At 47.2% G+C, this 12264-nt stretch overlaps 1 protein-coding gene across 1 annotated transcript in view; it reads right to left on the reverse strand.

Moving 5' to 3' along the window:
* Nucleotides 1-12264, reverse strand: part of CLSTN2 (calsyntenin 2) — a 908802-nt gene that overhangs the window by 419266 nt on the left and 477272 nt on the right. The window contains exon 9 of the mRNA XM_084901767.1: nt 10618-10780. Coding sequence (XP_084757893.1) covers nt 10618-10780 — 163 coding nt within the window. The remainder of the gene's footprint in view (nt 1-10617; nt 10781-12264) is intronic.

Genomic DNA, 12264 nt, shown 5'->3' on the forward strand with positions numbered 1-12264 from the left:
TGACGTATGCGCCCCACAGTGTGACTATATCCATTAGTGAGGCCTCCTGGCGGCACTGGCCAGCCCGGCCCCATGAGGCTCAGAGAGCCCATTCAGCAGCTCCCTCCTTACAGACCAAACTCTGCCACTCTTTTGAATGTGAAGACATTTTCCTGCGCATTCTTTCCTCTCAGCAAAGCATCCACGTTCTCTATTTTTGACTCAGAAATCCCAGATCTGTGATGTACTCTATCAGCGATGCAGCTCCAGGAAATCAATTCAATTAGCATTTTGCAATAGGAGGCCAGCATAAAATTTGAAATATATTTGCACTCAGGGGTTGTTGTGATGCAGGACTTTAAAATATAATGGATACACGGAAAATCTCTTTCTTTTTACTATCTAGCCCAGAGTGTCTGCAGATATCACATGGCTCCTCTGTTAATATTTAGATAGAAGCATGCTCATGAATTATCTTAAGAAAAAAACAAAACAAAAACAAAACAACCCAACCTGATTTTCTAACACAAAGGACCTTCACCAAATCTTTGGGAACATGATGTTAAACCCCTGAAGCTAGATCTGCACACATTTAAAAGCGTTTGCTGTATGCCTACCCTTCCGTTGGATTCGGTGAATTGTAAGACCATGTTCTCCAGGAGCTTACATTGAGTTGGGAGAATAAAGTGTAGAAACTGGGAGAATATAAAAGAGCAAATCGCCAATACAATAGATGGCCCAAGGCTGAGCATGATTAATTTTCAAAAAAAAGAGATGTAGATAATGTGGCCAACAGACCACAGGGGGGAAACATAATAGCCATCATTGATGAGGTCCTAAAACATGGTGAGTTCCTTCATATGCTATTTTATTTAATCCTTAAGTGGTAAGAGAGTATGTCTGAGATCTTAGCCTCTATTCCTTTAACTCCTCCCCGTTCCCTCCCTCTCTGGCTTCTGCTCGCTGCCACGGGGAGGACTGTGACAGGGAGGAGAGCAGGCAGGGCTTAAAGCTGAGGCTCTTCCCCACTTTTGTTTCCAGAAGCCAGAACTCTTAAGAGGGTGGGGAGGATCTGGGTCTGGATCAATATTTGGGAAAACATAGAGGAAGAAACTTTGGATTCCCCCAGACAAGGGACTGATTCCCCAGGCAGGGGTGTGTGTGGGAGATTAGACAACAGAGATGCAGGGGGAGGGCACCTGAGGCTGTCACCGGGGCTAAGTGCCAGCAGGGGTGTGTGATGTTGGAAGGGGATGCTGGTCTGGGCACCTGGATGGATGAACAGATGGTCTTACACAGAGAGCGTGAGGAGCAGTTGCAGATACTTCTATGCCTCTGAGTAAGGCCAGGAGACCCCGAGAAAGCGGCCAGTCCTGAAGCTCCGTCAGGGCCCTAGGACAGGAGAGGTGAGCACCCCTTCCTTGGAAGTCCCCTCAACACCCGAGCGTCATACAAATCCCCCTGAAACCAGCTAGCACCCTAAGGGAACGGCAGGACCCTCATCTGCGAAGGTGAAGTCTCCCTACTGGGATGGAACAGGAACTTGCAATGGTGGATGTGAAAAAAACAACTAATTCTTTCCTTTGTGAATCCAGATTCTTCCCCGTTGCACTGATAACTCCTTTGACAGGCGATGCTTTCAAAGCCAGGCTACTTGTCCAAAGCCACACAGCCAGAAACTAGTGAAGCCCAGGTTCAAATTCAGGCCTTGCGTGCTCCCAAGCCTTGACCTGCCCGCCACACAACGGGATGTGGCCGGGTAGGATTTCTTGGAGGAGGTGTCATAATCGGGCTGCTTCCTAAGATGGGGACAGCCTGGGGCTGACACCTGCCGGGAGAGAATGGCTGATTCTACTGGGCCCTGTGGACAAGGAATGCGTTCAGCAGCAACTCCCAAGGACTGTGCAGGTCTGCTGGGAAACATGCTTGTCTGGAAAACCGACAGCCAGTGTTCTCTGGATGGAGCCAGAGTTTGCACTGGGAATGAGTCCCCCTTGAGTTTCTTTCCAGCGAGAGGTGGGGCCCACCCACTCTCTAAAGAGTTTTGGAATCCTGACTGTCCCCTTTCCGTTATATGTGAGTAACAGATCAATGTGTACGAGCATCCTAGGTCTCTCCTCCCTTTGCGGAGTGTGTGCTGGGCTGCTGGCCTTTTCTCTCCTGCTGTCACTCCGACAGCCAGTTAGTCATAGACCCCAGGAGGGCCGGGGGCCGCGCTCCCTCTCGCTCCGGTCGGATGCTGCTCTGTGCGTGGTGGCTGGGTGGGTTTGCCTCTCCGGGAACACAATTTCATGGCTGGCTGGGTATCAATGGTGAGCCATGCAAATGGGGAGACCCTCTGAAATCTCGCTCTCTCTCGTTTCCTCATTTCCATGATAGAGACATCCACAGAAACGCTGAGGCCAAGTGGAGTGTGTAATAGACCCCTATAGGCTGCAGCTTAAACACTGTCCACGTGACCCCGGGGGAAGGGGCAGTTGTAGGGCACAGGCGGCGTGTGGAGACCGATGGTCTCCTATCCTGGCGGGCCAAGACACATTCTCAGCAGCCTTCCCCACCGTTCCGTGTTTACGTCTCCCTCTCTCTAACCTTTCCGGCAAACATGTATATAGCGTGTTCTAAGTGCATAAACCTAGAGCTCAGGAATGACCTTAAAAGTCAGCTCCCTAGGGACCTACGTTCATGCAGAAATGAACGGAGGGGCCCTCGTACGTCACCAGTAAATCTCCTTCGTTCTCCAGATGAAGAACCAAGGAGCACGGTGGCAAGACGCCTTTTTCAAAGACCCAGAGCAGGTAAAACCGCAGGAGCAGCAGCCAGGATTCGGAATCCTCCTCTTCAGATGCCAAACTCCCCTTCTTACACTCCACCATGGGGCCCGACAGGCCTGGGCCTACCTTTGGCCCTCAGCTTGACTTCCTATGGTCGGTGGGGAAAATGTCCAGAAAGCTGGGGCCAGTGATTTGACCCCAGATTCCAGAACCCTCTGCCTTCCTTCCTTAGCTGTGGAACACCATCTGGCTTCACATGACCCAGAGGTGGGGTGGCAGCATAAGGAAGGGTGGGGGCTGTGAGGGCACAGATCTGGATGTCAATGCAGACTCTTTGTGGTCTCAGTTTTCCCATCAGCAAAACGGGAATTGTAATCATACCCACGCCGCTTGGGGGTTAAAGGAAAAGGTGCAAAGAGGCAGCACGGAGCAGGAGCTCAAAGGGGGCAGCTGGTTCAGAGGCAGGAAGAACCAAGGAACTCCCAGGCAGGTGACACCATGCGAGTCTCTCTGTCTCTCTTTTTAGTGGCCATTCTCTCTTCTTTCCCTCCCCTCGGGTGCATCATTCAGAGAAGCGAAAATGATACTGCTTTTACTCGAAGGCCCTCGCCAAATATTCTAATGAATATAATCTTCAAAATAAGATACAGTTAGAATTATAACCCAATTATGCTGTGGTTCCAGGCATGAATCACTGAATTTTAAAGCTGATTTAATGTGTGTTCCCTTTTAACCAACGCATGCTCATGTCAAATCAACTCCAGGCCCTACTAGACCAATCTTTCCTTGATTTTTAAATACAGACAATGCTGAGAGACACCCTGTTAATCAGTGTGTTGGACCATGAGCCACACAATTGTGTCAAAACAGCCTGGAACACAGGCTGTCATGAAACAAACATTAACTGTTAACCTCCTCTGGGCCCCGGAGAAGGGTGGGGAAGGTGGAGAGAGGAGAATCCAGGACACAGACGGACCGTGCCTTCTGCAAACACATGGCCTTGTATGGGACAGAGCCCTGACTAACGCCGGTGGGATGTTTTCCAAAGAGTGATCCCGGGCCACCACTCCACAAAGGGCAGCTCCGCAGTGAGATACCACAAAGGCCATTTAGCTTCAGTAATGTCAAACCGATTGCCTCATGGGTGGGCTTTGGAGAGCTTTTAATAAGCAAACATGCACGGCCTCTCTCAAGCCTGACCCCGGCCTCCCCGTGGCAGCAGAGCCGCGTGAAGCCGCCCGTGGGAAACGCCACCTGAACGCCAGGCAGACTGCGCTGGCACGTGCCTCCTTCTTGCAGAGCTCAGGCCCTGGGGAGGTGGAATAATTTCAACACAGACTTTATTAAGGTAATTTGTTCTACATTAGGACTGAGCTGATTAAATAAAGGCATGTACTTCACGTGTCTGCACTCATTTTAGCGTCTGGCGGAAAGGGACCTGGGAATGCACACCAGCCCTCAGGACCACCTGCGGCTCCCATTCTTCCCCCCTGGGCTCAGGATCACACGCTACCATGACTGCAAGCCTCAGGGCTATTTCTGCCTTTCAGCCCCCTTTGTTTCTTTACTTTTTAAAAAATTTTAATAAATCTTTATTGCTCAGATTATTACAACTGTTTCTTAGCTCCCTTCCACCCATAGCTCCCTTCCACCCGGTTCCCACCCCACCCTCTGCCCTTACCTCCCCTCCCCACATTGTCCTCATCCATAGGTGTATGATTTTAGTCCAGTTTCTTCCTGCATCCCCACAGCCCTTTCCCCCCGATAATTATCAATCCACTCCCTTTCTATGCTCCTGATTCCATTATATTCACCAGTTTATTCTGTTCCTCAGATTTTTAATTTACTTGATTTTTAGATTCACTTGTTGATATATATATGTATTTGTTGATCATAATTTTTATCTTTACTTTTTTCTTCTTCTTCCTCTTCTTAAAGAATACCTTTCAGCATTTCATGTAATACTGGTTTGGTGGTGATGAACTCCTTTAGCCTTTTCTTATCTGTGAAGCTCTTTATCTGCCCTTCAATTCTGAATGATAACTTTGCTGGGTAGAGTAATCTTGGTTGTAGGTTCTTGCTATTCATCACTTTGAATATTTCTTGCCATTCCCGTCTGGCCTGCATAGTTTCTGTTGAGAAATCAGCTGATAATCATATGGGTGCTCCCTTATAGGTAACTAACTGTTTTTCTCTTGCTGCCTGTAAGATTCTCTCTTTGTCTTTTGCTCTTGGCATTTTAATTATGATGTGTCTTGGTGTGGTCCTCTTTAGATTCCTTTTGACCATTCCAATTCTTTGCCTTGGCTCCTCCCAAATGCCTCAATGGGGGTTCCGTGTGTGTCCCTACCAGGTTCCAATTCATAGAACCCTTTCTACCTCCTGCTGCTTTACTCGTTAAGTAGGGGTGGGACTCAGTAAGAACAGGAACTAGGGTAGAAAGCATTCCTTATCTGAAGCCAGGGGGATTATCATGGTCAAGAGTGGGCAAAGCTAGACACCCTAGGAATTCCAAGGCTCGGAATGCTGGAGGAGAGACCTCAATGGAGGGGGATGAGGTGGCCAGTAGGGACATCTGTGATGAGATCTACCAAGAATAGAGGAGGACCAGGCACAGATTCTAGGGATGCAGGGAGCTGGGCAGTGGCTTCTTGAGGGGGTGCTATGTTTCATCATTTTGTCAAAAGTCTTCTGGCCCAGATGCTGCTACAATAGATAAAACAGCTGCTCTGGCTGGGGTGTGGAGAGAGGGGCCCTCAAATATTGTCTGTGGGGGCATCTCCCCAAAACCCCAGGGGCTCCCTAAGGCCCCAGTCTGGCACAATCTGCAGCCTTCTGGGTCACTCCCATGGCAGCTGGGTTAGAGGACCTGGGTGATTGGGCCCAGTTAATGGGTCCAGGGATGAAGCAGATGTGAGTGTACAATTCTTATTATTCACGAGTAAAACTTGAATATTTGTTAGAAATGGATGAGTGGGAAATAGAAGGAAAAGGACAAATTAATTCATATTTTAAATGATCTTCTCCCATAGCCTGACCCAAAAAGAGACAAGGAACCTGGTTATTTGTTTAAAGGCAGCAGTTTCTGAGTCTGTGCAGATCAAGTGTGGCCACGAGGGAAGGTCTGATTCTGTCCTGAGAACCCATGAACCCAAGCCCAGAAGGGATGGGGCGGTGGTGTGCTCTGGCCACACGGAGAAAGAAGGACTCCTTTGTGACATGTGGCTCATCCTGACCACCGTTTTTCTACAATTAAGGCATGCTATGTGCTCTAGGCGGTGCCAGTGACATTTCTTACGTGTAAATGAACTTCCAAATCTTTTAATTACTAGAAAAATACCAATGAGAATGAAGGGCCACTGATGACTTCGGCTTTAAATTCAGCAAAAGAACACAGTAGGCTAATTGGGGCTGCAGAGCACTGCCCGGCAACGGCACGAGAGCCAGTTCCCTGGAGCCCCCAGCGAGCAGCTGCTACACAGTAATTCCCAGCCCCATTGTGAAGCCCCAATTGGACATTTCACAAACGGAGCCGGTTCCCTTGCCAACCTCAATTGCACCCGAAAAACTCCCCCTCAATTGCAGCCCCAATTGGAGGGCCACACGGAGGGTGTATGGTGTGTAGCTAAGTGGGCTCTGGCAGGCTTGGAAACATGCTGAGGTGAGGGCTACAGGGTAGGCCATTAACTTCACCGCACCATGTCCTACTGAGAGAGCGTTTGCTGTGTCCTTCCAAGACCACATGTGGCTCCAAGGAGGGTGTGAGCATTCATGCGAATCCTCACTCCCTTAACAAGGCAGCGTGACATCCTATGGTCTGGCTTCAACTCTTTTTTCCCCAGCCTCTTCTCCGCGCCTTCTGGTACATGTGCATTCTAGTGATGAGGCACCCTGAGCATGACTGCATCACGTTTCCCTGCCATGTCACAGGCTATTGCCTTCCTCAGCTCTCCAGTGAACTCCTATTCATCCTACAAAGCCCAATTTAGAGTCAAAGGATTTTCTCTGATGCTCAAAATGTATCAACAGACTGCCATTCCTCTCAGAGAAGATACGCAAATCTTCCCCAAGGCCCAAAATTTGCATGATCAGATTTTTGCCTACACCACAAGTCCTATCTTCTAATACTTGTTTTCTGACCTTGAGCCTCAGTGACCTTCTTTCTGATCTACAGATGGACCTGAGAGGACAGGTCTGTGTGTGTGGGTTTGTCCTGGGGAAGTAGATAAAAGTCAGTGCATGCAAGAAGTCCCGGGGAGGCTGGAATCACAGAAGTCATAGAGTACCAAGATCTTGCAAAGTGTCTGCCATCTGAGTTTAAGTGCAAGAAGCAGAGAGGAGGTTTGAGGGGACCACAGATGCTTTCAAATTTTCACTTTCATTGGACTCAAACATGCCAAGCACACTGCATATGCCCCAAACCTAACTGAGAACAACTGTGAATTAGGTATCATCCAAGTTTTAGGCACAAGAAGATAAGAGCTCAGGGAAGTTAGGATATTTGCTGGGTCCACACAGCTGATAAGTGGCAGGGCTGGGATTTGGATGTGACTCAAGCTCAAAATTTTCAATTTCCAAAGCCTGAACTCCTTTTTGTTAGCAGAGGGCCACTGAAGGGAGTGTACAGCAGGGGATTCGCAGAGGGTATGCAGAGTTCCTGTGGCTTTTTGGTTCCAGGGTTGTCAGATGTGTCAGAAGGTAAAGGGTGTATAGCGTTGGTGTCAATGTACACCAGCTCCTGCATTTTCCTAAACACGTAATTACATCAACTTCATGATCAAGTAGCAACAGGGGCAGTGAGCCACAGTGAGAGGAGGACATGCTTTGAAGACATGGGGTCAGGCTAACTTCATGGAGTGACTTGGGGTGACCTGTCAGAGCCTCAGTTTATCTATAGTCGTGACTAACAACACTTTCTGACGTGGCTATAGACCCCCATGTATGCGAAGAGTCTCCTTGCAGCACTGGCTCTTAAAGTATCTGCCAAGAAATGACATTAAGGACTTCCACTCACAGTTAATTGGCCAAAGCAAGTCACATGACCACACCTAACTCCAGCAAAGAGTGGTCCTGATATCGATCTGGGAAGAGGACAGAAATACCCAGTGACTACCCTAGTAGTCATTCCTTCCCTCACATTCTTGTAAAAGAAACATATACTTTGTTTTAATGCTTGAAAACATTTTTTTTATGGAATAACTTTCAAATAAATTGTAGTCAGATATAATAGGAGCTATTTCTGAAATGATAATTCTATCATTAGATGTGGCCTAGGATACTAGAGAAGGAAACACTAGGGCCACAGACAACCCTCCCCACCCGAGTAGGGCAGAGGCCTGTAGAGCATTAGCCCAGAGGGATTTCAGAATTGCTATGGACTAAAGACTGCTATATTTCTCAAATTCTTTTTCTTTGTTAGTGGAATTGTTTTTTAATCATTCTGTCTCATTTCACTGTTGCAAAGTGTGTGTGTGTGTGTGTGTGTGTGTGTGTGTGTGTGTAGAAGGTAATGGTTGTGAAAAGTAATTCTTTCTATCAGTGCATATCTAGATCAAATGAAGCCACATCTGTGCTAGGTAAGGAACCTCCCATGTATCTCATCCTGATGAAGAGATCTCCAGAAATCACTCAGAGAGCCTGGACACTGAACTGGGAGCCAGGAACAGGCGGGACTGTGGGTTATCTCATTTGGGGAAGGGTGGTAGGTATTTTTTTTAATGTGGGAAGGACAATCAAACAAATACCTGTTGACAAGATGGACAGTCTGTGGTGCTCAGTAATGCTGTTCATAAAATATTTTCGGGTTTTCTTCCAGCCACATTATAGATTTCACTTCCCTGTCCTTAGGTATGGCCATATGACTTGTTTTGGCCAAAAACACGTGAGTAAAAGTGATTGGAGTCACTTATAGGTGAAAACTTGAAGAGCTTGCACACCATTCATTGCGCTTTCTTTTTCTTCTCCCTCAGTATCCAGCTGTGTGCCTGCTCTGTCTGCTTGGGATGCAGATGAAGTAAAAGCAATGAAGAGCCTCCATTGATTTGCAATGAACGTGAAGCAAAAATTATTTGAAACAACTGAAAATTGGGGCTGGCTTGTCACTGCAGTACAACTTAGCCTATTTTTGAGTAAAAAAGATCATATTGATTTTTTATTAAATCACTTTTTTATTTTGGCGGGATTGTTTTCCTACTCAGCGAGCGTGATACTATACAGCAGTGGTTATAACTGGCCTTGTAGAATTGGGGGCAGGTTTCCAGTGCAGGTTGGGTGACAGGAATCCAGATGTGGTCTCTGAGGACCTCTCAGGAAAGTCATGGTAAGGTTCACGGTCAGGACTTGAGTAGGACCTTCGTATAGTACGGGAAGTATGCAGGCTACACTCCAAAATATCCCCAGGCTGGCTGTGGTGCTGGGCAGGACACCGAGCCACACCAGGGGGCCATCGCTCTATTGCAGCTGTGCTCAGTGACTAATGATTCCTGTGCAACCTCGGAGCCAGTGCCTTGCTATACTAATTAGTTTCATGGACACTTGCCAGATGACAGTGTCTCTTTCCTGATATCTTAGGGAATTCTGACATACTGAGGAAGCGCCCATCAAGTTCTATTGAAATGTTTAAGGAGCTTTTTTACTCTTATGTGACATATGTCAGACATCAAGTAGGTGACCTCAGCTCAGAAACACATTTTCTTCCCTTCCCAGGTTTTGTGTTCCTGCTCCCAGAGCTGCACTCTCTGCACTGATTCCATTGTTTCTTGCATGGATTTCTCCAGAACTCACTCTTTGTCCCAGAGGGGCCTCGTCTCCTCTAGGTCACCCTTTGGTTGGCTGGTCTTCTGAAGGCGTATTCTTATATCACAGCCCACCTCTCCCTCCAGGCCTCCATGGTGAATGGTCACTCACCAAACCTTAGTAATTTTCACAAAATCCGTCACCATGAGGTGACTCATCTCAAAGGACTAATCTGCTTATTTGGGGAGTGCTTTCCTTCCCCTCTGCTCTCTCATTGGTACTTCAAAGCATCACAGCCCTTAAGGGAGAAAAACAGAGTCCAATGGATCCGAGAGAGAGAAAGAAGGGTTACACACCTGTTCTTTGGAAAGCTGCTTTTCCTGGTTCCAAATAGAAGACTAGCCTGGGTTTGTGTGTTGGAGGAAAGGAAGTGAGAAGGGAGCAGAGAGCTTTAAACTTGAGAGTGACCTCCCATGGCCTCATGCCTAGGGAAATTCATTGCCCACAGCCCTGCGTGTTTGTGATTCCCAAGAACAAAGGGCTGGGGGTTTGGGCAACTTGTGTGGCCAGTGTGGTACTTTAGGGAGCCAACTGGCCATTGTGATACAGGGTTCTGTATCCAACCTATTCCTATCCATAGCCCCAGTCTGACACTGGCTAAGGTTCCAGAACAAGAAAAGGCATTAGCAACTCAGAGGCAACCATGGAACTGCTCATGATGATCTAAAATTAACCCTTTGCACTCTGAACCATTCTGGACATTGGCTACCAGCTACTTGACGCTACTTTGCGGCGGAAACGTGCGTTGAAATAACTCAATTCCCCGTAATCACTAATAAACTACAATGTCCCCTGAGAGAGGACATCCGAGTGATATGCTAGAATTCCGATGTCCCCTGAGAGGGGGCAGCGGAGTGCAAAGGGTTAAAATCTGGTTTCAAGCTAAGTATTTTGTTATTACACAAGCTCAGTGTCTAGATGGATCCATATTTTTATAAGTCCTATTTTATTAGTAAGTGATAGACATTTTCTTGGCCTATTCCAACACCATTTGCTTTTCCCTTGTCTCTATCAGTGCCCTTCCTGGGCTGCACACAGACGGGCCAGGGAGAAGGACTTGAGTCAGGATTACCTTGCCAACATGCGCCGACCGTAAGCTGCATGGCTATGTGAGATGGATGAATGGGCCAATCGTTGGTCACCAGGTACGGTTCATACGTCGCTCCATCCATGTACAAGGTCACCACGGGGAACTCCACGTTGATGACGTAGTAATGCCACTCTTTGTCACAAATCTAATGAAAAGAAAGAGAAGCAACACTTAAAATTGAATATGCGATGAAATAGCAACCAGGCTTTTATTTGAATTATCAAAAGTGGAGAAGGCATTTTTGGGTCAACAGTTTTTATTGCAAAGAACTTGATGAACATAGTGATTGATACACACTGAGGTTATACAAGCTCACATCAAGCAGGATGGGGCAAACCATGGGGTAGAGGAATGCCTGAGAATCCAGTCATCAGGCAAACATCTGGGTGTGGGCAGGTCACATAATTACTAGCTACATAGGCTGGCAAGCTCTTGGTGGACAGGTGGAGGTGTGTGTTATCTTAAATTTGCTTTGTATCAAATTTTTCTTACTAGAGAAAAATTAAATTGAAATTATTTTTCTAAGTTTGAAACTATAAAAAGAAATATGCTAGATCAGTGGTCAGCAAACTCATTAGTCAACCAACACAGTCAAATATCAACAGTACAATGATTGAAATTTCTTTTGAGAGCCAAATTTTTTCAATTGAAACTTCTTCTAATGCCACTTCTCAAAATAGACTAGCCCAGGCCTTGGTATTTTGTGAAAGAGCCACACTCAAGGACCAAAGAGCCGCATGTGGCTTGAGAGCCGCAGTTTGCCAACAACGGTGCTAGATCAAAAGTAGAAATGAAGATGGAGAAGGGAATGAGAAAGGGAAGAAGAAGAAGAAGAAGAAGAAGAAGAAGAAGAAGGAGGAGGAGGAGGAGGAGGAGGAGGAGGAGGAGGAGGAGGAGGAGGAGGAGGAGGAGGAGGAGAAGAAGAAGAAGAAGAAGAAGAAGAAGAGGAAGAAGAAGAAGAAGAAGAAGAAGAAGAAGAAGAAGAAGAAGAAGAAGAAGAAGAAGAAGAAGAAGAAGAAGAAGAGAAAGAGGAAAGAATTAGGAGTTAAAAATGAGTAAGAGAAAAGGTAATGAACATGGGAAGAAGAGGGATGAGACGCAGGAGAAAGGAACCCTCCAGTCCTTTGTCTCTGTAAGAAGGCCAGCCTGGGCACTGCTGTAACCTCATGCTCTGTTCTACTCAAGCAAAGTAAATTCTGAGAGAGACAGTCTTCCGTTAGAGGACTCCGCCTTGTCCCCTGTTGGAGTACCTGGGGAGGCTCAGAAGGACCACCAACCAGTCCTCCCGGCCTGGACCTGGTCCCCCTCACCACTAAGACTTGTGGTCTTAGGGCTGGGAACCAAAATTGAGCCCTAATCGATAGATAGGAACATTGGGAGCTGGGAGGGAGTCACAGTTCCTGACTTCCAGGAACTGAACTCCCACAGCATGCTCCAAAACATTAAATCAAGACCGGGGTATTTTGGGGGAGGAAGATAGGAAGCATGAAAGGAAGGAAAAATGAAGACCAATGCTCCCCTCCCTCTAGTGCCCTGGGCACCTTGGAAGTCACGATAGCCTTTCTCTCCCGCACACGCCCCGTCCCTGTCATCCTTCGTCACCCCACAGAGTCCAGCTCTGAAATGTCT

This window comes from Pipistrellus hanaki (genome assembly GCF_964339955.1).
Source record: "Pipistrellus hanaki genome assembly, chromosome: 13".
Taxonomy (NCBI): domain Eukaryota; kingdom Metazoa; phylum Chordata; class Mammalia; order Chiroptera; family Vespertilionidae; genus Pipistrellus; species Pipistrellus hanaki.